Source organism: Oryzias latipes, chromosome 15 (assembly GCF_002234675.1).
Source record: "Oryzias latipes chromosome 15, ASM223467v1".
In the NCBI taxonomy this organism is placed as follows: domain Eukaryota; kingdom Metazoa; phylum Chordata; class Actinopteri; order Beloniformes; family Adrianichthyidae; genus Oryzias; species Oryzias latipes.
In genome coordinates, this window is record NC_019873.2 from 9,420,860 (window position 1) to 9,447,789 (window position 26,930).

The window sequence follows — 26,930 nt, forward strand, 5'->3', positions numbered from 1 at the left end:
GGGGGTGAAGGAGCAGACCATCAGGGGAGTAGTTGGAGGAATCCTGCTGTTATCCAGTAAGTTTTAGACATTGTTGATTTTTTTTTCCAAGTATGTTGAGTCTATATTACATACAACTTTAACTATTTCTTATATTTTCTCTCATTAATCTTTTTGAGAGAAAAAAAACCTGGATAAGGTGTGTTCAGTCAATCACCATACGAGTTGTGTGCAACCAGGTTGGAGCAGCAGGAGAAAGGTTGCAGGTGTAATGTGTGACAAAAGAGTGTCATCAAGGGTGAAAGGTGGTGATACTGTGGGGACCCACTAGCTGGGGGTTGAAGATGAAGATGATGTGATTCTCTTTGGAAGTGCTGAGGATGGATAGGATCAGGAATGAATCCATCAGCGGAACAGTCCATAGTGGATGCTCTGGAGGAAAAGCAGAGAAGCAGACTAAAATGCTTTGGACACATTTAGAGGAGGAACAGTGAGGATGTTGAGGTTGAAGCTAACAAGAAAGATTTAAAAGAAAACCATTTGGAAGTTCATGGATGTCAGCAAGGAGGACATGAGGGTGGTTGGTGTGAGTGAGGAGGATGCAGAGGAGAAAGGTAGATGAAGGAGGATGATTTGCTGTTGTGACTCCTAGATGGAGCAGCCGAAACACAAATTAAGGTCTTGTGCAAATACTAGTTGATGAATGTGTTGGTAGATACTGAAGATGGAGGGTAGAAGGAAGAGCCAAGTGGTAAAAGAATTGTGTATAGTGGGTCAGATGGAGAAAGTAACTATTTGTTCTTGTCTTTTTATTAAAATCTGTGTTTCTAATTGTCATGAGTGATGGTTTATGTTTCAGTGGTTCTGGCAGTGCTGTTTGTTTCCAGATGGAGAAGAGCAAAGGGGCAAGGGGAGCAACACCTACAAAGTATTGAATGGAGAAGACAACCAGATAGACAATTGTAGGATTAACTGTTGCTGGTCCAAGCAATATCTGATGTGTTTTCTGGTGTGTGTCATCCTCACACCCCAATTCAAAGCTAAAGACAGCTAGATCCCTTTTGTTTTTGCTTTTATCGTAAACATCTTGTGTTATAGGATGGTTATAGAACACACTCATACTTGCACCTGATTTTCAAAGTGTTAAATAAAGTTTTTAATCTTTTCTTTTTCTTGGATTTATAAAAAGTTCATGAATTTATTTGTAAAATTATTTTTGAGATTTGGGATGAAAATCAGGCCAGCCATCACATCAATGAAGATCTACTGAACAAAATAATTATGGAAGATGGTGTCTGTTGTGCCTTGTAAATAGTTTTAAAGGGTCTTTAAAGTTTCATTGTTGACAAAAGCTCATTCTGTCACTGACATATGCTACATATTAAGTCATCCTTTTTGCAGATGATCTGCTGTTTGTCTTATGGCGTAAATGCATTTCCCAGATAACCTGAGTAAGTTCTGGGTGAAGCAGCAGATGGGAATCCCCTTCAGAAACATGGCCTTTTTCTACCTTTAGCTTGTTTATTTATTCATTCATTTTGGCAATTTTTGAATTTGTATATCATCTGAAACAGTTTGCTAAAAAATGATTTCAGAATTGTTCATTCATGAGCTAAAGACACTCTCCCACTTTGAATATTCTGCCTTTGAAGCATACATGCAGTTTACAATGTAACAGTTGCAGAAGTTCAAAAAATATTTCAGCTAAAAACAAAACATTTGTTTGTTAAACTCAATTAAGATAGATACTACTTGGTGGCATTCATATCTGTGCAACATAAAAGATTTCTGAGACTGTAAACTATAAGACTATAAACTTTTTCATCGTCTTTTTTTTTTTTATTGATGGATGGCTTTTTTCAGTTCCCTGCTGTTTCCCCTGTGTCAGCTAAACATGTAAATATTTACAATAAACTTTGCTCATTTGACTGCTGGAACAACGTTTTTGTCTGATTTCCTCATTTTACCACTTTCACCTCTCATTTAGCTGGACCTCGTGCACATTTGCATCCTGTTTGATTGTTGCATCAGACTCAGGACTGGAGTCCTTGTTTTGCACTGGTTCATCTGAGTTCCTTACAGCAGTCATTCGTTAACCACCGAGCTGCATGTCCTCCATGTCTACTAGGTAACCTGAGGTCACTGAAGGGCGCCTTCCAGCAGCTTAGAGCCTTCCCAAGTGAGAAGAGCCTCCTTGTTCTGGTTCCGGTCATGCAGAATCTGCTCTTGTTGCAGCTAAGTCAGCTGTCCTTGAAGAAAAAAGAAAAAAGTTCTTTTTTTTTGTGCCTGAAATACATCCTATTGTCCTCATTCTTCTAAAAGGGAAACTAAATCAGGGTTTTTACCTGTAAATGTACAACAAGTCACAGAAGACCCACTCCAATCTTTTTTTGATAATTGTAAAAGCATTATCATTGGTCTTTAATTATGATTAATTTGTTCTTAGCCAAAATAAAAAAAAGTCATCTTTTTAAGTTTCTGCAGAGCAGCAGTGGTCCATTAGAATTTTGGCTCTGAGTTGTTAGTGCAGAGCACCCCCACTCCCCCTTCACGCCGTTGCTGTGCTGAGAGGAGCAGGGAGCTTGTGGCCCGCCCAACGAATATTCTACATCACAAATAAGCTATTTTTTAATCAGCACACAGCAGTTTCAGAATGATTTGAGTAACCCTTGTGCTATCCTAGGCACTTCAACATTGGGAGTTGGGTCATCTAGATCAGTGTTTTTCAACCTTTTCTGAGCCACGGCACACTTCAACCTTAAAAAAAATCCCGCGGCACACCAGCATCCAAAAATTTAAAAAAAAGGAGAAACTCAGTCTGTTTTGATCTACAGCCCCTCCACAGTCTCACATAAATTTTTGAGATAATTGTTGCAGAAAAAGCTGGAAACTGCAACTGTTTTTTTCTAAAAGATGCAATAAAAGTTAAGTTAGAAGATTTAAAAACAGTTCGAAGTGTGTTCGTTGGTTTCAAGACGTTTAACAACAGATCTCCTTGTGCTCACAACCCAATATCATGGGAGATGTAGTGCATATAACGGCCGGCGGAGATCGCTTTTCGGAGCTTCATTGTTTTGTTCACTTGTTCCACGGTCTGATACCGGATTCTGTGGAAAGCTACACCACTAAAGACGAGCTTTAGCTGGTATTTTTGTTAGAACTGAGCGACTTTACAAGCTAAATCGGGACAAGGAAGTGAAGACTTTAACCACTTCTGATTGGTCAGACTGATGACATGTGATTAAGCTCCCCAAGAATGATTGGTGAAGACAGTTAAAGCGACGGGACTTTTCCAAAATACAGCCGGAGCTGCAGCTGAATCGTGGTAACGTCATTCTTATCAAAATGTCTTTAATAAAATAAAATAAACGCAAAGAAAAAGTATTTTACGATCTTTTATATTCCTAACTCCTCAGTGTTTTATCAGGGCCTGTTTGGATGAACAGAGAGCTGAAATCCTGGAGATGGGAAATGTTTTTAGATCAGTTAATGAGGGCAATTTCCCACGGCACACTTGACCATCTCCCACGGCACACTAGTGTGCCGCGGCACACTGGATGAAAAACACTGATCTAGACCCACTAGACAGGGCGCTGAACCTTTTTTCTTCAATGATTTGTGATCTTCACTGGTGTCCATCACCAACAAAATGCCACAAAAACATGTTAAAAACATCAAAAACAGAATTTTCATTGGAGTGGATCTTTAGAGAATCTGCTTGTAGCAGTGGTGCTGTTTGGTTACCTTCCTTAGGTGTGGCGCCCCATTCTGGGTGGACTCTGAGCTGCATTCAGTGGAAACGGGTCGGTGCTGCACTTTCAGGTTTTCCCAGCAGGCTAACCCTTTACTTTTAGATGCTTTTCTGTGAGTTCTGTATTTCATTTTAGGAAAAGTGTGCGAGCCGTTCTCTGTGCCCCCCCAGCTGAGCTCAGGCCACAGAGGCTCGGTCTGGGTGGCCTGGGTGATGGTGGCCCTCTGCAGGCGCACAGAAATTCTCTGAGCTGAGCCGGTCATCAGGGTGATAGACGGTTGGGACGAGGTGTCACCTGTAGGGGGGGAAGCCGGGAACTCGAACACATCGTCATCATCTAAAGAAAAAGCAACAACAGGAACTTATTTCATATTGATGCAAATCTTTGTGGAAAGTTCTCTGAGACTGCTTTGGCTGTGTAGCTACCATGACCATTCAGCCTGCAATAACCGTTCGGGTTCCTTTCGACTGAGGATGACGTCACACACCGGTAACCCCACTTGGACAAACTAAGTAGCTTGGAGATCTGCTCGGGCTCTACATATTTTCATTTCACGTTTCCTTTTTTAAACAAATGTTCTTTTCCCTCGTAACCCTTGTGCTATCCAAGGCACCTTAACATTGGGAGTTGGGTCATCTAGACACACTAGACAGTCCTCTGAACCTTTTTTCTTCAATGATTTGTGATCTTCACTGGTGTCCATGGATTACATGAAATCTTTCCACCTTTATCCACCTTTGTCATGGTAGGAATAACACGTCATAGTAAGGGTGGGGTCATCTAAGATAGCACAAGGGTTAAGTTGTGTCTGACATTATTCTTTGTTATATTTATAGACATTTTGCCACAACCCACTTTGTAAAAAGATCTGTAGCTGTTAGAATGAACCTGCTGCTCCACACAAGTGAACTGTGTCTCTGATCAGAGCAGCTGGAGTCTCGTAGCTTCATGTTAGCAGGCAGGGAAGATGCTTTGTTAGAGTGTCCGGTCCGGAGAAGGGTTCTGACCGCAGTAAGTTTGGCTGCAAATGCACTTAATAATAATCATAACAACAATAAAAGCACGTTTAGAAGATAATCTCGCTACATGTCGGAGCTCTTTTTGTGTACAACAGACTTCATAATATCTTCTTCCATGGTAGTATCCTAATTTGTCCAGACCAATCACTATCTGACACGTCATCGGACCAACAGACAGCCAATCACATAATGTGACGTCAGCACTAGTCGAAGGACCCCGAACGGTTGTTGCAGGCCGAATGGTTCAGTTCATCATCAGTTCCCTCTGATGCCTGTTTTTAAATGTCTGTTGAAAAGGAAATGGCTAAAGATGAATGCGCATAAGCCACAACTTTGAGATCTATCTGAAAGAAGAATCTGTCAAAAAGTCAAAAATAAATGTTGATGAGATTACAGCAAACATATATGTTTCATATCCTGCAAAAAAAAGTTAATAAAGACATTTTGGCACTTTAAAATGCTATTACTCATATAATGTGTAAATCACAATCTTTTAATGACCCAAATTACAAAAAGTTGGAGGCAGTTTGATTGGGCCTCAGGAATAAAGGGTTTGTGCAGACCACACGTGATCAGGAAGTGAAGATGACCTTTACATGTGGGCAGTGAGGGGCTGCTGGGCAGCGAGCTGTGACTCAGTCTGGCCGGGGAGACGCTGCTCATGGATCCGGAGCGAATCAGTTTCCTGCAGGCCAGAACCAGCAGCTCCCGGCATTGTTTATGACAGTTCACACCACAGTCTGCAACACAAACACAGATGAAGCAGATTATTGTTGGGTTTCAACCTTCAAAACAGGAAATATGAAATTTTAGAAACAACATAAAGCCACCACAGAAGCTTTATGTATTTTTATTTTTTGACTTGTGAGAACACAAAACACCAAGCAGAAGGCAACTGTTTGAGTTTGAAACAGTTTGAATGAAAATATACCTTTGCACTTGTATCCCTGTTTGATGATCCCCCACAGCTGTGATTATGGGATGAGCCGGAAAGGTAAGAATAAATAAATAAAAATGACTTCAGCACAATTTCTATTATAATCAGCTGTCTGAATTGTTATATCTGACGGTATTTTGACATTTTTGTCAGTCTTCAGAAAAGAAAGTTTAAAAAAAAGTAATAAACATAAACTGCAGATACGCACAAATCCTGCACAGTGATCACAGAAAGTGGGCTTCAGATAGGTCATCTCCTGGAAGTTGTGGATGAATCCTGGCCCCATCTTACTCTGCAGCAGTGGGTTGGCCCGGAGGAAGTACGCCATCATCTCATCCTTGCTGATTAATCCATCCCTGAGAAAAAGGAAAAGCAATACATGAGCAAACAATGGAGGAGGCAGTCCTCACAAAATTCTAAACCAAGACTGAAAGACAATTGTCTTAAGCCCAGACACTAAACCCCGTTTTGGTCCTGGTGGTTATAGGTTGACGCCAGTGTTCGGCAGCTGAGTAAATGTGTGCGTGAATGAGACTGTGACTGTAAAGCCCTTTGGGCCTTCAAAGAATGTAGTAAAGCACTTTATATATAAATACTTATACCATGTTATCTCTTGTTCTCATTTTGGGGGGTAATTTGGATTTTTAACCCCTTCATACCTAATTTTTTTAGTAATATAAAAAATATTTTTGCACGTTTTTCTGTTCAAGGTCGAGTCCTGGGTTTAATGGTACATTGCGGCATGATAGTTTGAAAATAAAAATAAAATTTATAAGTATTTATTTTTATCACATTAATAATAATAGTAAATGAAAATTGTGTTGTGATTTCATTGTTTGTTTCTGATACGGCCATGTTTATTTCTAAGTTTTTGTGTTGTTTTGTTGCCGCCTCTGTGAAGCTCTTTCAACTGCTTCTGTCTGTCAGAGCGGCTTAACATGTGAAGCTATCTTCACTGGGGAGCTGGTTGAAAAGGTTTTTCAGAGTGGGGACCCACACTTACTGATCTTTGTCCAAAACACAGAAAGAGTCCAGAAATGGGAAGTTTGCAGCAATGTTCTCAAAGTCCTCTTGAGAAATGTAACCATCGTGGTCATGGTCGTAGTTCCTGAACACAGACTGTGAAAAGAGGAACAAAAAAAATACTGACACGAAATGAAACAAAACGTCTGCCCTCGATTTGAAAAGTACACATGAAGCGTTTCTTACATCCACGACCTTCCGGATGTGCTTGTTGATCACAGAGGGGTCTGGTTTGGTCGTGACACCAGAGGCCCAGTCCAGGGGGGCCGAAGGCTTGGTAGGGGTCGTTGGTGAGGTAGGCTGACAAACACAAGTGCAAATAGAACAACTGATGAGCCCCATGCACCATAACAACTGCATTTGCCAGAACGATGCATCAAAACAGGATATAAGGGGTTTGCATGAGACAGTGGTTAAAGACTAAATAATTGTGTAACGGACACTTTGACACAGTGGTTAAGACAAACAGCTGCTTTTAAACTTGTTACAGATCTGGTGTCATCTAATTTATGTAGGTAATATTCATATAGATGTTCCTCCCTGGTATTAAAAGGCCTTGCATTTTTACCCATTTTTGCTCCCATCCCAACAATTTTCAGACCAGCTCCAAACATTCTGAATCATTTCATCCGTTTGTAATCTATAACGGATTCTTCTTTTGGTTGTGCAGGTTACTGGAGCCTCTTGGCAGCAATCGTAGGGCAAAGACCCGCTTACCAGTGACAACCACAAGATTTGGTTCTCAGCTGTGTCACAAAAATAACTACAAAAATAACTACAAAAAGCATAAGGAAGCCAGAATCAAAGTTATTTTTAAAAAATTGGAAGGGTCTAAGGGCAGGCATCCCCAGTTTAGTTTAGTCTGTTTCGTTAGTTCAGTTCAGAATTTTCCTATTGAATTCTATGTATTTATGTTATTTTTGATTGTATGTTTACTTTACAATAACCGACGAAGCCCATTGAGACGACTGGTGTGATTTTGGGCTATACAAATAAAATTGAATTGAATTGAATTGCAATTGAAAATTTTACAAAAACAATTGAATTTCAATTTTACGTGATCAGGATTTTGTCCGTTACCCAAAACTTACCTGGGATTTAGGGTTGCGTGGTTCCCGAAGCAGCGATAGCTCATAAATCTCATCCTCTGTGTAATAAAGATCTAAAGAAAGCTGAGAAACAAAACATATTTACTCTGTTAAGTAAAAGTCACAGACATTTGTTTCAAACAATAAATGAAAACTCTGAGGAATGCGATGATTTTACAGTTTGTTTCAGCCGTAATACTGCAAACACTTTTTTACCGCCTCTGTTTTTAACTTTCATGTCTTTTTATCCAAATCAAATCAAATATACTTGATAGTCCCAGAGGAATTTCGCCACAATCACAGTGCCAATGGCTGGATAAAAACAATCGCGCATGCACACATCTGTGTAAAAGTATAAGTATGGCAGCAAACAACACAGACATATGTACACATAAGAATATACAGGGTTTTAGATGTGCTGTGCCTGAGTTCTAAACCTGTAAGAGGAAGTTGTTTGCTCAGTAACTCGATTTCAAACGAAAATGTCAGAGAAATTGTAAAAAGAGTTTTAAAATTGGAGTGTGGAGAACATGTGTGAGAACATACATACTTATAGACAGACAGACAGACAGACATACGTACGTACATAGGTATGTATGTTCTCACACACGTTCTAGCATATACCAACGGCAACCCCTATCACAAATTGAGATTGAAGCAATACAACACAATTGCAATACCACGGGAGAGCTAGAACAGCAGGTCAGAGAGGAGCCTATACCACACTCCCACCCTGACCTTGGGTAAACAACCCCAACAACCACAGATAAGCCAAGCAAAGCAGCAACTGACCTAAAAGACAAGATCATGTCTAGAATGAACACCAAGCAACCCTGACACAAGCTACAATGGTTAAGTAATGTACCACCTGAAAGTCTCCTGGGAACTGTGAATGAAGCATTGACGGGCAATTCCTACCACAACAATCACTGAAACCAATGAACTGGTTAACATTTCAGCAGCAGTGATCCTTGAGATGCTTGGCTAGAAGAGCAACCATGAGAGAAAACAATCCTGCCATGGAAGCAAACGGTTGCAGGACAAAATAAAGGCAGCTCAGAGAGATCTGAGACAGCTGACAGAGGCCCAAAGAGATGCAATGAAAAACCAATACTTAAGAGATACAGAAAGATGTCCATACCTGAAGCACTGGAAACTGCCAAACAAAGGCCTTGAGCAGCCGCCTAAAGAGGTACACAAGAGACAATGAACCCAGACAGATAAACAAGCTGTTCGCAACTCAACCTGCGAAAGTGTACGCTCCATGGCAGGTTCAAAGCAACCAAAGGTGTAAACTGAACAGTACTGGAAAACCATATGGGAGAAAGAGACAGCACATAGCTGCAATGGCTGGTCTCTCTGAGAGAAGAACATAGCAACCTCCCTGAACTGAATCCAGTAACCATCACAGTGGCAGACATCCAAGAAAGAGTCTCAGGTATGAAGAACAGGACAGCACCGGGCCCTGACATGATACATGCCTACTGGCTAAAGAAACTCACCACACTCCACGAGCGCCTGGCAGCACAAATGAACCAGCTGCTAAGAGATGGGACTCACCCCAAATGGGTAATGGAAGGGCGAACGATCCTGATCCAGAAGAATTTCTAAAAGGGTGCAGTCCCATCCAACTACCGGCCGATAACCTTTCTCTCCACAACATGGAAGCTCATGTCAGGCATCATTGCAACCAAGACAAGTAGGCACATGGATCAATACATAAGCAACACACAGAAGGGCATTGGTAGAGACTCCAGAGGAGCCAAACATCAACTCCTGGTTGACAGAACAGTCGCTCAAGACTGCAGGTCACGACACACCAACATGTGCACAGCCTGGACTGATTACAAGAAAGCTTATGACTCAATGCCACACATGGATCACTGAATGCTTGGAGCTGTACAACATCAACAGGACTCTAAGAACCTTTATACAAAACTCAATGAAGCTGTGGAAAACCACCCTTAAAGCCAATGGGAAGCCACTTGCAGAAGTGTCCATCAAATGTGGGATATACCATGGTGATGCTCTGTAACCACTGTTGTTCTGCATAGGTCTAACTCCCTCAGCCAAATAATCAACAAGACTGGCTATGGATACTGACTCAGAAATGGTGCCAACATGAGTCACCTCCTCTACATGGATGACATCAAGCTATATGCTAAGAGGTGCTAGGAACAGCTAAGATACTGCGCAGGACCCTCAAGCTCCCAGGCATCTGGTAGAGCAGTGGTCCCCAAATCCCCGGGCCGCGGACCGGTACCGGTCCGTGGGTCATTTGATATCGGGCCGCACAGAAAAAACAAAATAACTTACATGACATCCGTTTTATTTATTTTGGAATCTGAAATATGTTTTATTTTGAAAAATTGCCCGATTCTCTGTTACATCCGTCTATGTTACTCAATCCCCTTTGCCTGCTTTGGTCAAAATGGGGTTGAGGACAGGTGTTTCTTTTTGCCTACGGGTCCTTTCATCTGGCAGTTATGTTGTTTCACCCTTAGTTATTTCTTCCTGTTGTGTTTACTTCTTTTTAGCAACATGAGCATGGTAAGGGTAGAGGATGATGACACCTGTGCAATGTACGATGTTCAGCGTGTCAAAATAAAAGTGCAGAGTGTGTGTCCGCCACATATAACAAACCGGTCTGTGAGAATTTTGCCAGACAAACAAACCGGCCCGTGGTGCAATAAAGGTTGGGGACCGCTGTGGTAGAGGACCCGAGCTTGGGTGAGAGACCACCCGTCTGTCTGTCTGTCTGTCTGTCTGTCTGTCTGTCTGTCTGTCTGTCTGTCTGTCTGTATGTACTGTATGTATCTATGTATGTATGTATGTATGTATTTACTGTATGTATGTATGTGCACCTTGTTTCATCTGAAAAAAAACTGTATTTTTTTGCCTACTGGAGCACATTACTCTGAGCCGAGTGTGACGTTTTTGATGTTTGAAGTGAATTTCAACAAAATAGCTGAATGATGTCACAATAGTTCTTCAAACAATTCTAGCAATTTCAGGTGGAATTAGACCTTTAAAAACAATCCTTAAAGTCTCCAATAGTCTGAATAAGACAGGAGTGAGGTCATCTCTCACAGTCAGCAGGTGGATGAGGTCCATGTTGGGCTCCACATGGGCCACCGCGCCCTGGAGTGACACCAGCTCGTTGAAGGTCATGTAAAGCTGATGCATCTTCACGAGGTTGATCTTGTTGCTGTCGCCCACCCAGTCAGGAAAGACCACATGCACCGCAATCAGGTCCTTGAGGTGCACGCCCAGAATGGGGATTTTGAAGCCACGGCATTCGTTGAAGGCCTTTCTGTAGCACGAGTAGTTGTTGCTGGAAGAGACCAGCTCGGTCATCTCACTCCAGATCTGGGACAGGAAAGGACAAACATTTTTAAACGGGACGGGGGTTTGGTGGCAGACTCAGTGGGGAACTGATGTAAGAGAAATCAGAATCTGGATTTGTTTGTGTAATTTAAATTCCTGAAGTTTTAGTTACATTCTTAAACATATTTCAGTCTCCTATCCTTAGAGCATACGGATCTTTCATGGATGTTTCTATACTTGGTAGCTTATATCTTGATTTATGGGGTAATAAAAAATCAGCATTCAAGAACTACTTTACTAAAGAGCTATTATAACTTATTTACCATCTCACCTGGATCTAATTCAGATTTTCAGCCAAAATATCTTTTAGAAGAATTTATCTGCAATTTCCATCTTGTAAGGTTAATGTTTTCTCTTTTTTTAATCTTGATATTTTAGATATATATTCATCTTTTATTGTAAAATGCCTCTTTGTTTATCGCTTTGCTCATTTTGACTGATTAGGGTTTCTTTGTTTCTCAGTCATTCTCTATGAAATGATGCAATATCTCCATCTTGTGGCCATTAGCATTACTTTACACTGGTTTTACCTACTCTGAGTTTTAACCAGAGATGTATGCAACCAACATTTTTGTTGTGTGAGTTCTTAATTTTATTTTTCAAAACAGACTTTTAAAGTAGTTACCCACTGATATACATATTTTTTTTATTAAAAAAACAGTGAAAACTTCACCAATTTACCTGCAAGTTCTGGATGGTTCTTTGAGAGAGACATTTATGAGAGAGTGGTTCTGGCTCAATTCAGAATACAAAAATATTAATTTCATCTCTTTTAAGGGAAAAAATGTTGACATAGACTCACCTTCAGAACGTCTGGAGCGAGGTGTGAGTGGGTCTCTTTGAGTCGGGAAATGGAGCTGTGGCTCAGGCCGCCCACCACAGCCATTAGAGTGTTGAAGTTCTGTAGGAGCAGCAGCTTCTGGACACACAAAGGGGAGACTAGGAGAACTTGCTCTTTTTTCTTTGTGCCTCAATATATTCAGACTCTACAGTTGGCCTTATTGTATGTACTGCTCTTGTTTGAAATCTCAAGTAAATGTAAACTGCAAAGCAGATAGTTTCTTTATATCTCTAGTTTCTTCTAACAGCATGATGTCAAATACAAAAAGTTTAACGACATAAGCCAAAGATTTTTTTGCTTTTATCTTGGTCATCTAAAAAAATATCACTTCTATAGTATTACAAATGTTTTTTTTCTTTCTTTCTTTCCTTTTAACTGTTCCTATATTTAGATGTTTGATCCATCGATATTTGTCCCAGTTTTCAAAAATATATACATAGCCGTAGGAGCTTCTAAATTTCTTTAGCATCTTTCAATAAAGTAGATTTTATTATACATATTTGAGTAGATATTTATTGCTAAAAGGCAAGTGAAATAAAAAAAAATATGCATTTTATTACATTATTTACTAAATCAAAATGATAATTTGACAAAACAATTCTGGTCATAGATGTGATAGTCAATGTTTATCCAGGTCTATATGAAATATATATTTCTTATTTTATCATATTTTATGATGCGTTCATGCTCTCTACCTTTCTTTAGGTTTTGTTTTTGTTTTTTCTTTGCCTAATTTGTCTTTTTTCAACATCCTTTTTAAGCGGTACTGCACACTCCAGCACAGGAGGGGGCGCTATATAGCCACATTGTCTAAGTCAGGAAAGTAATGGCATGGTCAACACCGTCTGTCAACATTTTTTTTTTCCTTTGGGTTTTTATTCCTTTGCTTTAAAATCGCAAATTAACGATAAATTGATGGAATATAAAAAGTACATTTATAGTATACTGCCTCACTTTTAGTATTGGTATACTTGTAGTACACATAAATTGACTACTTTTACTAAAGGACAAAAACAAATGTTAAGTGTAAATGAAGATAATAAAGAGATCTGCTCTGTTACATTTGACAGTAATTTCCTGGAGGCAAAAGTCGAGATTAAAAAATATTTAAATTCTCCATCTCTGTGCAAAAAGGTTTTAAGGTTTCTTTAGAAAATCTTACACAGGTAAAACAAAAACTGCGATACCTGGTGAGTGAAGTAGATGCAATCATTTTTCTTTCCTCTGCTGTAGTGAAACTAAGCACTGAAGCTAAGAAAGCTCTTCCATGAACAACCCAAATCCCTCAAATGTAAATTGCAGCTCTGTTTATGTCATGTCAGCTTGTATTTTTAGGTTTTGGAGCATGACAGTAACGACATCAGCAAATCTTTTGTAGAAAAGCCTTTCCCTGCGTCTGGTTGCTGTTACCTGAGCCACATGGATATATTTGCTGATGACCTCAGCGCGCGTCTGCGGCGTGAGTTTGCTCAGCACCATGAGCTGGACCCACTGTGACACTCCGTTGAACAAAGCGATGGAGCGCTCCAGAGTGGGGTTGTTGACCAGGCAGCCATGGATCACATAGCTCTGGTAATCGGTGAACTGGGGACAAACAGGGTCATGAAGGGAATACAGAAAATATATAATCAAATAAACCTGTAAAATATTGCACAGGAACAGTAAAAAGTAGCCATGAAAAAACTAGGAACACCTTGAAATTAACTTTTTGATTAAATGTTGGTCTTTAATTAAAAAAAACACACACAAAAAATGAAACATTTTATTTTACATCTCTGTCCAGTTTTGTTTTAGACAGTGTCTGCCTGTCTGTGTGGTTTAGTTATGGAATTAGACAAAAAAATCTAGGGATTTGAAATCAAAAAAGCTTTAATCATTTTCTGCTGAAAGTAATGATTTATGGAGTCTAAGTTTAATCTTTTTTCCACTTTAAACTGTTAATCTTGATTTTTGAAGATCTTCTAAATGTACTATTATTTTTGTTATGATTATTATTAGGGGCCTGTTTGCCTATAATTTTTTTAATGATTAGTGATACTATAAATCCTGCTCACTACAGCTGTAAAACACTTGTGACCATAGTAACTTTAACCTGAACACCCAAGCCTGTTTTTATCACGACTATAACGTACCTGCTGTCTCTCAACCATTTACAGAAACTTTTCTTCATTCACACCACATCTTTGTCCCTCTTGCGTTTTCTGTTTTGAGCCCCAGATTGGTTTTTCTTTTGCCTTTCCATTTAAAGCGCGCTGTCATTGTCATCTGAGAGCTGAGTTTTTGTTTCTATCTGTAGAAAGTATTGCATATTTTTCCTGCTTTTCTTCGGTCAAAAACAAAGTGCAAGTGAGCACACGCAAATCAGATCGCTTCACTTTGACGCAGAGAGTAGTAACTGACATTTATGTCGCATGGATTTCAATTGAATAAACGTGAAGGATAAACGAGAGGTTTCTGAGTGTCGACAACTATTTATTTTACCCTCCCCCAGTGTTTTTCAAAGCTTCTCTTGGGATATTTTGGTAAAGATCTTTTGTGATAAGAACTTTTGAAGAACTGCATGAAGCAAAATGCCTATTGTTTTTGGTTAAAGCACTAAATTGTTTTATTTTTACCTTCTGGTTAACAATCAAAAGTTTTTGACTGAGAGTTTTTGGAGTTTCAGTAGAAGGCTTTGTCATGACTGTACTTTGGAATTGACAAACTTACAGAAACGTTTACCATCTAGGAAGATTCATTGTTTTTTTCTTCTAAAATGGGGTTTAAGGTCTGAAAAGAGACTACTTTACGTCTCTGCCCCGTCTCTGTATCATCCTATGATGTCATATGATGATGCATATGATGTCATATAGCACCATAGCCCAGTGATGTCATAAAGGCAATTACATCATTCCAGAAAGTTTGTTTATAGACCCTAAAAATCCTGTTTAAGACATCTTTAGTTGCAAGCGACTCAAAGACATTTCGAGATTTCGAGACACTCAAAAATACTTTGAGAGACCTTGAGAGACTTTAAAACACACCTGTTTTCAAAACACTGTGGTTTAAAATCCATTTCCAACACTCATTTCTACCGATTTACACAAAGAACCATGAACAAATCCGGAAAATCTACCAAAATGGTTGCTTCTGAAACCAAACCTTCAGAAGTTCAGAAGGATTTGTCTGCCCTGAAAAGAGAACGGGACCTTTTACTGGAGAAACTCTTCAACAGGAACGAGCAATTATCTCAACTGAAGAAGACCAGAATTGAGACTGAGGAGAGCTGTGTTTTGCACTGGGAGCTGCTGCAAGACATGGAACTCGCCTTGGAGGAAGAGCGCCGACTCAGAAAGACGCGTGAAAAGGAACTGCAAAGATGTAAGCAGTTGGTCAAGGCAAAGGCTAAAAAAGTCAAGCAGGACCTGGAGGAACAGGTCAACCTGAACCATCATCTTAACTTAAAACTGCAGCTGAAGATCAAACTGGCGGAAAAACTGGAGTCTAAGGCGGCGGAGCTTTCTGAAGTTAAAACAACGCTGCAAGCTTTTGTCCCACCTGTGGAATATGCGGACGTCACTGAAGAGGCATCAGTGGACACCAACGTTTCAGAACCACAGCTGTGTTCTGAACAACAAGCGGTTCCAGAGCCTTCCAAAAAGCGCAAGAAGCGTAAGAACAAGAAAGTAAAGGCACTCCCTGCCCCAGAGGAACCAGACAGCTGTGAACCGGTCAGCCCACCTCTAGCTGACCAGGTTGACGTGAGTCTAGATCAAACAAAAACGGAGGAAACTGATTCAGCAGTGACAGAGACCTTTCCTGAAGAGACTGAAGCCAAAGGTTTACTACCAGAATCTCTGGAGAATGTTGTTGAGGAGGCATCAGCCCAAACTGAAGAGTCAGAGCCAGAGCGAGCCTCAGAACAACTGACTGCAGATCCTCCCAAACGACGCAAGAGACCTGTGGAGATGGACACCACAGAATCTCCTTGCTCTAAACAACTGAGGATCTGCAAACAAGTCCCCATAAGGACACGTCTGGCCAAACGCAGAGTGGAAGTCCACGCAAGACTTAGTCAGAAGACATCAGACAAAACTGGCTTAGGACTTCCATGGACCTTCACTGACAGTGAGCCTGAAATTGAAGCTTCACTTCCAAATCCAGTCAGCATAACCACACCTCCTACCGACCGAGAGAGTGTGCCAGAATTAGTTGCTTCTCCTTCACAAACGTTGGAGAACGCCTCTGAGGAGGTTCCAGCCCAAATGAACACTGAACCATCCAACAATGAAAGTGAGGAAGTGGAAAGTTCTGACATTTCTGATGAAGCAGTCGTGTCCGAATTTCTAGGAGAAGAAACCAACTGTTCCAGCCAATCAGAGCGACCCAAAAAGCCAAAGGTCTCCCTCTGGAGAAGGTTTAAAAAGGCTCTGACACCAGCAAGACGGCGAAAGTACAAGAGTGACACTCCTGTGGTCGTCCCGGATCAAAGCTCTCCAGAGACTTCAGAGGCAGCTGAAGATCTGCTTCAGAGTCCATCTTTGGACGATCAAGACAGAGACTCATGGCTCGCCTCTCAGCCTGTTAAGTCTGAAGAGTTAGATTGGTTAGAAGAGGAAACATCAGATGATGAAAAGGAGGAAATATCAGATGAAGAAGAGGAATCGTCAGATGATACAGATGAAACATCAGATGATGAAGATGAAGCATCAGCTGATGAAGAAGAAACGTCAGCTGATGAAGATGGGGAGTGTTCTGATCAATCTGAATATACAAGTAGACAGAAGATTTCCTTGTGGAGAAGATTTAAAAAGGCGTTCACGCCAGCGAGCAAACGCCAGTTTAAGAGAAGAGTAAAAAACTAAGACTTTAACTAGACCGAAGTCGGGTTTTCTCCTGGTGCTCAGGTTCACCCTTAAAAAAATTCCTTTGAGGGTAAAATGGATATTAGATTGATCATAGAGTGGGAAGATAGAAAAAAGTAATGAAAGGGGGTGGAATGAATGAATAAGTAAATGAATGAATAAATAAATGAATGAATGGATGAATGAAAGAAAGAATGAATGAGAGAATTTAGTTTAGTTTTTTCTTGTGTGGTTTTCTCCTGGTGCAGGTTTGCCCTTAAAAAAATTATTTTGAAGATAAAACAGATGATACTAGATTGGTCCCAGATTGGCAGATAGAATAAAGTAATGAAAGGGGGTGGAATGAATGAATAAGTAAATGAATGAATAAATAAATTAATGAATGGATGAAGGAGAAAATGTAGTCTTTTTTTACTTTTATGTTGAATCTGTTTGGGTTTTCTCCTGGTGCTCAGGTTCGCCCTTAAAAAATGATATTGCCCCCCAGGGGATGGTTCAAATGCAGAGAGCAAATTTCCCATTGCGGAATTAATAATCCATAGTACAATTAAATAAAATAAAAATATTAGCAGGAGTTAAAAAAAAAATCTTTTGAAGATAAAACAGATGATGTCCCAGAGTGGGAAGATGAAAACAATGCAATGAATAGGGATGAAATGAATGGATGAATGAATGGATGAATAAATGGATTAGAAAATATAGTCTTTCTTTTCGTGTGGGGTTTCCTCCTGATGCTTAAGTTCGCCTTTAAAAAACAAAAAAAATGTGTTTTTTACGCCATTTTACCTTTAAAAAATGAATGAATGAGAGAATGAATGAGTAATGCAACCACAAGGAAGCACAACCCAGTGCTCTCTTGTGCCGGTCCCAAGTCCGGATAAATGCAGAGGGTTGTGTGAGAGCAAAAACAAAAGAAACATGTGAATCACAAACAAAGATGACTTCATGTATGTCTCACAAACTTCTCTGTATGGACGTGCCATCAAGATTCTGTTACATGGCCTGCACTGCCGTCACCGGGGCCCTGGTCTGGAGCTGAGCACCTGGTGGGCGGGACTGTTCCCACTCCCTGCTTGGGTTCCAGCCCAATGATATGGGACCACTCCCCTGTGGGCATACTCCTGAGCCCCCAGCACAGCTCCCAAGTGTTTGAGTTCACTTTGGCGGTAGGATCGTGTCCCTTCGCCTATAGGCAGGGGACAGGTCTCGGGCTGCAGGTTGTTTCCAAACGGACATTATGTTCAAACACACAAGTGTCCATAAACATTTGGTACAACAACACCCTCGGTGGGAGATCAATGAGCGACTTTGTTCTGACGACGCTCGGCCGTGTGTCTTGGACAGTCAAGTATTGAGGAGGGGGCAGAGATGTCCACTACCGGTTGGTAAGTTGGATTTGCTGGTGGGGAAGAAGGCTGGAAAGACCTGGCAAACTGTCTGGTTTATTGGAATCATCTGGCTGAGCCCTCCATCTTGGAGGTCTTCAACTCCCACATCCAGGAAAACTTCAAGCGGGTACCAAGGAAGGCTGGGGATCTTGACTCCAAGTGGACCACGTTTTTCTCCCCTACTGTCTCCGCTGTGTCTGCAAGGTCCCTTGATCCCGTTGTGGTGGGAAACCCCAAAGCCAGTGGTGGATACCAGAGGTAAGGGATACAAAAGAAGCAGTTTTAGCCAGCGTGGCTGGCTCCTAGGACTCCTAAGGCGGCTGACAGGTACCGGCAGTCTTATTGAGCGCTCAGCCAGCTGGACCTGCAGTGACTCCTCAGAAAGCGGAGCTGAAGCTTCGTAGGAGTATGCGCTAAACTATCTGCGTGGAACAGATTCACAGAAACAAAGCAGAACAATATTTCTCATGACAAAAATAATGTAAACTGAGACACCCCTATCTTCCTTTAATTCCATATTTCTTAAAGTAAAAATAAATGATCGGCTGTATTCTCGAACTCACTGACGGTCAGAGCAAAATACAAAAACACATCAGACTGTTTTGCAGAAATCCCCTGGGATTACTACGGTGGCCGAGAAACGCCATTGCAGCAAAAAAAGAATAGGAACTGCAAACAAAAAAAGGAAATGCAAATAAAAAACAAACACTGCAAATAGCTGCGTTCACAGCAAAAAAAAAAAAGTGATGCAAAAAAATAAAATAAATTAGAACATAAAAAAACTGAAGCAAAAAAAATAATAGCAAAGCACAAAAAAAAGCGATGCAAACAAGAAAAGCCACAACGGAAGTGAATCGGGGATTGTTTTACTGGTGACACCTCTCTGTCAGCAGCTAGCAGCCCGTGGGCTTGCAGAGCTTGCTCGCTTGTTACGCCGGCAGACATAAATCCACTGCAGGATGAGAAGGCTGCCTGCTCATGCATTCTCTGCTTGCAGAGTGTCCAAAAATGTGTTCCCTAAACTCGATGCATGTGGGAGGAGCTTCCAGCTAATGTTTTTAGCTTGATTTGGGTATTTTGTATCAACACAGAGAGTGAACTACAACTCTCTTCTAGTGTCCTCCCCATCCTCACAGCTGTGTGATATAAACTTTGTGTTAGGAATTCCTTAAAAGAATTTAGCGACAAAGCTATATGTAAAAGTAGAAACATTTTTTATTTTAAATTATATTTGTGTTGGATATCACTTAGTGGTGTAATAGAATAGAATAGATTTCTTTTTTGTTGTCAAACATCTCCAAACGTTCAGCCAAAATCCAAAATGTCACTTAGCCAAAGTGATTTTAAAAGCAAAAGGCTGTAAACTAAATATTCACTCACAAAAAATAATTATCCAAACTTTTAACATAAAAAGGAACAAAAACACCATCTGACCCACCATCACACATACTTCTGCCCATAGGAGCGACTTTTCTCATCATTTAGTGCTGTTTCAGTCAAAGGATTAAAACTTTTTCAGTATTTTGGTACATCTAGTTAAAGAAATTATTTAAAACAAGATCTGCGCAAACAAGCTCCTTTATTATCTCTTAATCCGTGCAGCCAGAGCTTAAACTCTTTGCGGGCAACGTCACAATGTGCATCTTGGATGTAAATATAAGGTAACAACATCGGCCTTTACTTTATCGGAACACACTGGAAACCAAATTCACATGATTGTTTACATGGTTTCTCAGGATTGCAAAGCAGCATTTCCGCCTTTGAAAACCGCCTAAACCAGATCACACACCATCCCAAAGCCACTCATCTGCTTGGAGACACGGTTCTCCCGAGAGACATGGTTCTCGAGTCCAGCAGCTCACTCATGCAGAGCAGCTGAACGGACTGCGAACCAACGCCTCCTCCGGAGCGCACACCGTGACAAAGTACCCTCCCCTCCCCGCAAACACGACGCTATGAGTCCAGCTGCTCTGCTCAGAGACATGTCGGTGTCTCTTAGCAGCCAGCCACACCGAGCGAGCACTGAGGTCAGAGCCCTGCCTCCCACCATGGAAAAGCTGACTGGAATTGAGTTATGCTACACTTTTTGCAGGGGGGATGCGAAAATTAAAATGCAATCCTTTCTTTGCATTTTCACTTACATTATGTCACAGAATGAGCAATGTTAAAGTAGAAAATGAAAAAGCATTTTGGAGGATTGATTTTTCATTTTATTTTTGAGTCAATTGAGGCAGTTACATTGTGAAAATGAAAATCCATTTTAATTGTCATTCATTCATTTTCTAATTGTTTAGTCAGTTTCGGGGGCTGCCGGAGCCTATTCCGGCCACTTGTCGGCAAAGGCTGGCGACACTCTGGACAGGTTGCCAGTCTGTCGCTGGGCCACAATCACACACCCATTCACACTCACATTCACACCTATGGACCTATTTAGAGGAACCAATGAAGCTATGAGGCATGCAAACTACACACAGAAAGATCTCCCATTGATTTTCTGTTTCAGGTTCCCCAGTCGGGACTTGAACCAGGGACCTTCTTGCTGTGAGGAAAGAGTGCTAACCTCTGTGCATTTTAATTATCAAATTAGACATTTATAATTTAATTTGCTACACATTTACTAGCAAACAATTTGAAAATAAAATGTCAAATACCATTTTATTTATCATTTTAAATGAGTGACAGAATGAGCAGTGTTGAAGAAGAAAAAGAATATGTAGGCTGGCTGAATGATTTTTCATTTTCATTTTGAGTCAACGAATGCATCTTCATTTTGAAAATGAAAAAGCATTTCTGGTGTTGACTTTTATTTTTAATTTTGCTACAGAAATGCTTCCATACCTTGTGGGAATATTCTGGTAAATTAAGTTTGAGAATAGTAAATTATTTTCTTGGTTATTTGTTTGGGGTTTATTGTTTATTGAATTATTGGTCTGTAGTTTAAATGTTTTCTTTGTTTGTTACATGCATGCATAATCTGAAGAGAAAAGCATCTGTTAACCTCATCACTGACTGTGATGCACATCAGAAAGGCTGAACCACCACTAATCAGGTGATAAACTGACACCATGAAGGTTTTTATGGTGTCAGCAGAGCTTTGGAACATGAGATCCGTACTCCATATAGATTAATGCATGGATTTTTACATTTCTACCCAAACTCATATTTTATTCAGACATATTTTAAACTTTTTTACAAATGCGTTAAAGACAAAAATACCGATATTCTTCGGATGAACTTAAACTCCAGGAAGGTGAGATGCTCAGCCAGCTCCATGGGCTCCAAGTGATCAAACAGCAGGGAGGCCTTGCCTTTCTTGGTCTGCTTCTTCCTTTGGGTCAGCTTCCGCATCCAGTCGTATGACGGACTGCAGGAGGGAGAATTTAGGAAATGTTGTGGGTTCAGCAGCTATGAATTGCGGATGCAAATCCAGAAGAAAAAACACCAGTTTTTACACAAGATGAACATACTCATCAGAACATGACAGAGGTTTTTTTTAAACAGTCCTAATACAATTTCAGTGGAGAATTTATCCCCTTTTCTCTTTGTACACTTTATTTTCATTAAAAATTTAAATACCAAATTGGGTAAGATAACTTATTTTTAGACACATCTTTAAAAGGAAAGCATTAAATAGATTTGTTCTTGTTTATGCTTTTTTTGCATTTAATATTTAAAATTGTATGTTCTATATTAGTGTAAATTCCAAGATGTAAATCAAACAGGGGGAAGAAATTAATTCATTTTTGACAAACATTTTTGACACAATTATAACCACACTGTTCCTTCTTAAAAGTGATCGTGGCAGCTTCTTCTTGGTTGTTTTCAGTGTGCACAGCATACATGGTGGAGATGTCGATGAGCTCGAAGTGCTTCTCACAGCCGAGCCGGGCCGCCACATCCCTGAACTCCTCTGTGATCCTGATCAGGCCCAAATCCAGGGTGAATTCTGCCGGGAATGTCACGATCCAGTACCTGAAGATGTAACAGATTTACCCCTTTACATGAGTTCTACCAAAAAGACAAGAGCCATAAACTCTGTAGTTAGAGAATAGTGCATTGTTTAACAAAGTATAAGGATATTAAGAAAATCTGACAGTAAAATCTGTTGGATGAGAGATGGAAGAATGTGTAAAATGTGTCTTACCTCATTAGATAGCAGATCCTGAGCCTGGTTGACTGGTGGTCCTCTCCTTTGCAGTCACGGTACGTAGCTTTAGGTTAAGGACTTTCCAACAAACTGACAAACTGATACATTTCAACAATTCATGTGTTGTTTTTGTCAAAAACAGCTGCAATACCCTATAAATACTAGAAAAACTTAAGCAACACAGAGAAGTGAACAAAGTACGCTACTGCATCAATATAGTACATGTAGAGATACTCCTTATATTCAAACTTTACTATAAGTGGAAGTTGCACTGCGACATCATTATGTTGTGCTTTTGGTTTTCATTCCACAATGCTCTGAAAGTAATGTTTTCTGAATAAAAATGTTTGTTCTAATTTGCTTTTAGGATGCTATTGGTATCAATCATTGTTTCCTTTTTTTCTGGGCGTTGATGTATAATTTTTAAAATTATATAATCAACGAATATGTTTTTATTTTTAAATTTAAGTCAATGGATTTAAGACAGAGCAGGTTATGTCCAAACAGTGGCGGCCTTAGCAGTCTGAGGGCACATCAAACAGGAAAAAGTGTGCTGTGATGCTTCTTAGGTTTTGTGACTATTTGAAAATGCATTTACTGACAGAATGTTGAAGGCTAATCTTCTGTGTATTATAATATCATGAGGAACCACTTCCTGCTGAAGTTCTGGCCACTGCCCCCCCATGTGTCTGCCATGTGGGATATATCATCAGGAGCTTTCCGGCCAGTTCAGCAGATGGGACGTACCAGCGATGCATCAGCAGCAGAGTGCGGGGGAGCAGGTTGACATGCAGCTCCGCACTGTCATCTGTGAGGGAGACCCAAGATAAAAACAAAGTGAACCTGGAGTCCACCTTCTAAAACAGCATGAGTGAGTTTATGATCAAAGCTGCCTTTTATATGAAAATTGTGATTTTGACTTTTAAAACAAGACGCTCACCAAAAGCATGAATGCATTCGTTAAGGAGGCTGTCGATGGATGCTGCCTTCCCCAGCATGGAGGATCCCATTGTGCCAAACTGCTGGGAGACGTCAACGCTTGTGCAGATTGAAGGTTCTCCTGTGAACACAGACGGGTTCAGAGCAAGAACCGACCGTTTCAAATGGACTCCTGCTGATTAAACAGCCTCTGAGGGTCAGAGAGCAAACAACTGCAGTCTGACACTGAAAGCACAGACATTTCAACTGCATTCATGTATATTACTGACAAGAAACCATGCAAAAGAAGATCCCAACACCAACAACCCAAAAGAAAACAATAAAATTTCAATTTATTCAAAAAGTTAACAATATGTTGTTTGTGTTAGATGAGGACGGTTCTTCTAAACTTTAAAAAAATATACATAAAACACCAAACAAACATTTCGATTGGTGTCACATGATCGCAGGGTCGGTTCCTGCTCTGCCCGCCCATGTGTTAAAGCGTCCCTGGGCAAAACAGAACCCCACTTTGCCCCTGGTGGTCAGAGGTTAGCGCCAGTGCTTGGCGGCAGACCCACCATCAGTGTGTAAATGGGTGACTGTAAATACTTGGGCCTTCTAAGAAGCTAGTAAAATGCTATAAAGGTATACGCTATTTACTATTTCACATTAGTAAACCTGCAATTCCAGCAAAAGCAGCTAGAAAGCAGGAGCAGTTTAAAAAGTGTCAAAATCAGTTTGAAGTCAGAAAAAGAACAAGAATCAAAACAGAACAGCAACAAGTACAGAAAAACCTGCAGCAAAAAGGGGCCTTGGGCCTGACTCAAAGTCCCCCAATGACAATAAAAAAAGGAAAAATCATTCCCAGTTACTATGATTATGAAGTTTTTACCCAAAATCCCACAACCTAAATATCTTAAAAAGCCATATTTCATGTCTATCTGCAGAGTCTGTTTTCTAAATCTCCTCTACCTGGGCTCACGTGACCGTCTGTGTTGAGCTGACTAGCCCGGCCCTTCATTCCCGCTTTCTGCAAGCTGTGTTTATGAGTGAAGAGTTTGACACCGGGGGGGGGGGGGGGGGGGGGGGGTCGAAAACAACACCTACTGAGCAATAAAGAAACGGTAAAAAGTGACATTTTTTTTATTCCAAATAGAGAATTTTTGAACAATGTGTCGAATGGCAAAACAAACGTGTGTACTAGACCCTGCTGTTTGATAAAGTTACACATGAAAAAGAACTTTGATAAGTCCATGAAAAATGCTTCGAATTATCATCATTTAGGTTACATTGCAGCAGCAAGCAGCACGGACTGTGGCTTAGAACTAATCTGATGCTAGCACATGCAGACTGTTGAATTACCTTACACAGCAAATAAAATGAAATGCCAGAAAGAAAAGGAGTATTCGCACATAATTTTCCAAATACAGTATGTTTGGCCAGTGCTGAACTTTTTTTTGGCGGCACGGTCCCAGAGAAAGGGTTAAGTTTAGGATTACGGGTTACGGTCAGGATTCAAGCACCAAATATGGTTTCTGCAGCTCACTGCTCCTCCAGGGGATGGATCAAATGCGGAAAACACATTTCAGACACCTAATGGGACTTTAAGTCTAAGTTCAATTTCAAATATGTGTGGCCAACAACAAAATCTGGTCTTTAAAGGTATTTGAAGAAGGAGATAACAAAAATCCCAGGAAAAACATTGAGTGGCTTAGTGGGTCAAGAATTTCTGTCACAAAGTTATTCAAACTCGGACAGGTCCGAAACTTGTGTTTACCTGAGGACCACCAACACATTTTCCATAAATCCTTGACAGATGTATAATTCTTTGACATTCTGTTTTTGCTCTAAAACTAAGAGTGATTTTACTGAATCGAGGCGTTTGGAGTACAGTTACAAGGAAGTTGGACCAAACTCAGTATCGTCTGATTTTTAAATCCAAACTCTCTTTCCTTTTTTCCTAAAACAGGAGATTCATTGTAGCTGATCACATTGTGGAGTATTATTTGGGAATATTTTCTTCTTCTGCAGTTTGGGAAGTGTGAAACAGCTTTTTTTGAACAAAGATTTATAAAGCTTAAATCAGGGCTCTGAAACCGGTGGCTCTGGAGCTACCAGCAGCTCCTTTATCCCTCTATTGTGGCTCTTTGGCTTTGAAAAAAAAGCTTTGAATAGACAATTGGTATGTAGTCTTGGTCATATTGCTTTGTTAAATAGGTTTTGTCATCCATGTTTAGATTTTTAACATGTCAGACAACTGAGCAAAATGATGGTAAAAGTAACAGTAACCTACTGAGAGTGATTACAATATGATCTAGATGACCCCACTCCCAATGTTGAATTGCCTAGGATAGCACAAGGGTTAAACTGTCACCTCGTAAGAAGGGCTGAATATCTCTACAGGTGAGAGTTTTTCCTAAAGACTTTTCAGGTTTTCAGGATGTTTCGTGTTTGATGTAACATCAAACAGCAAAAGTGTGATAAGGTGGGCTGCAGATGTAACCAGGCCGTTCAAGCATCCAATTTAATCTCTTTAGTATATCTGCCATGCTAAGACTGCATGATTCATAATAAAATTAAAACGAAAGAGTGTTAATTCTTTTAATTAAAAATATAGGGAAATTCTTGAATATTTTTAAAAATGTATGTCAATGCTTGCAAGTAAACAGATAATAAAATAATTCATCGTCAGATAAAACAATTTTATATAATTAATAATATTATATATAGTATAATATAATACATTTAATACATAATATATAATTTATACAATTTTAATACAAACTTTTGGAAATTAATTTGTAGAAAAAAATTTGGACCAAAATAGTTCACTGAAAAAAATGCAAAAGTGTTCTGTTTAACATGAAAAAGTGTCAAAAGTTTCCATAAAACCCTCCTTTTTTCTTTTCTTGTGCCTTCCTGGGCAAACATCACAGATCAAACAGTATATCAGAGACTTATCAATAAAATGATAGTTGGGATCAGAACAGGTTTCCTCCAAGATCCATTTATTTCATTCACAGATCAAAACTCCTTTAAAAAGCCGAAGTTTAAGCTTTATATCCCCTCATGCTGTTGTTTTATATTTTATAACTCACAGAGCTAAATCTTTAATAGCTCGGAGGATATAAAAAATAAAACAAAGTCAAGGGGACCCAATGATTCTGTGACTATTATAAAAGAAAAGATTCCGACACTTTTAGCTGTTCAAAAATTCCAGAGAGAGAGGGGCGAGGTGCTGCTGATCATGCATTAAATCAAGATGTTCTCACTCCTCCCAGCGGATACAAGACTTCTGGACTTTCTTATCATTTTAAAATTACATAGTTGATTTACAAAAAATAAACTCTATGCAATGTCAGAGAACCAAAAAGCATGGATGGAAAGAATACAGGAACACTCTCACAGCAGGTGAAATGAGTTTGGGTTATTTTTGTTTGTGCTTCCTGTTTGCTTTGGACACACAAAGCGGTCTTTTCAGAAGCAGTTGGACAGTTTGACAGACTTTAAATGAAAGAGCAGTCAAAGATGGTGGTAACACTTTATGATAACTACACATGATGAAGCATGATTTAAGCATTAGCTGAGCATGAATGGACACTTA

The 26,930-nt window shown here is 40.0% G+C and overlaps 2 protein-coding genes across 6 annotated transcripts in view; one reads left to right on the forward strand and one right to left on the reverse strand.

Moving 5' to 3' along the window:
* The window catches only part of LOC105357330 (cadherin-1-like), a 66,857-nt gene extending 64,941 nt beyond the window's left edge, over nucleotides 1-1,916 (forward strand). Inside the window, exon 13 of the mRNA XM_023963135.1 lies at nucleotides 839-1,916. Coding sequence (XP_023818903.1) covers nucleotides 839-945 — 107 coding nt within the window. The 3' untranslated portion in view covers nucleotides 946-1,916. The remainder of the gene's footprint in view (nucleotides 1-838) is intronic.
* The window catches only part of rasgrp3 (RAS guanyl releasing protein 3), a 43,616-nt gene continuing 18,469 nt past the window's right edge, over nucleotides 1,784-26,930 (reverse strand). For 2 of the 5 annotated variants that reach the window (XM_023963129.1, XM_023963130.1), the window contains exons 2-17: nucleotides 23,346-23,465; nucleotides 23,111-23,213; nucleotides 22,403-22,465; nucleotides 22,099-22,230; nucleotides 21,475-21,622; nucleotides 13,437-13,610; nucleotides 11,988-12,104; nucleotides 10,889-11,167; nucleotides 7,802-7,882; nucleotides 6,897-7,010; nucleotides 6,691-6,806; nucleotides 5,896-6,043; nucleotides 5,682-5,718; nucleotides 5,341-5,490; nucleotides 3,724-4,067; nucleotides 1,784-2,228 (exon numbers count right to left, since the gene is read on the reverse strand). In XM_023963129.1, coding sequence (XP_023818897.1) covers nucleotides 2,220-2,228; nucleotides 3,724-4,067; nucleotides 5,341-5,490; nucleotides 5,682-5,718; nucleotides 5,896-6,043; nucleotides 6,691-6,806; nucleotides 6,897-7,010; nucleotides 7,802-7,882; nucleotides 10,889-11,167; nucleotides 11,988-12,104; nucleotides 13,437-13,610; nucleotides 21,475-21,622; nucleotides 22,099-22,230; nucleotides 22,403-22,465; nucleotides 23,111-23,213; nucleotides 23,346-23,415 — 2,085 coding nt within the window. In that variant the 5' untranslated portion in view covers nucleotides 23,416-23,465 and the 3' untranslated portion in view covers nucleotides 1,784-2,219. Of the gene's footprint in view, nucleotides 2,229-3,723; nucleotides 4,068-5,340; nucleotides 5,491-5,681; nucleotides 5,719-5,895; nucleotides 6,044-6,690; nucleotides 6,807-6,896; nucleotides 7,011-7,801; nucleotides 7,883-10,888; nucleotides 11,168-11,987; nucleotides 12,105-13,436; nucleotides 13,611-21,474; nucleotides 21,623-22,098; nucleotides 22,231-22,402; nucleotides 22,466-23,110; nucleotides 23,214-23,345; nucleotides 23,466-26,930 lie in introns of those variants that run through there. The other 3 variants (XM_023963132.1, XM_023963131.1, XM_023963133.1) reach the window with 3 other exon arrangements.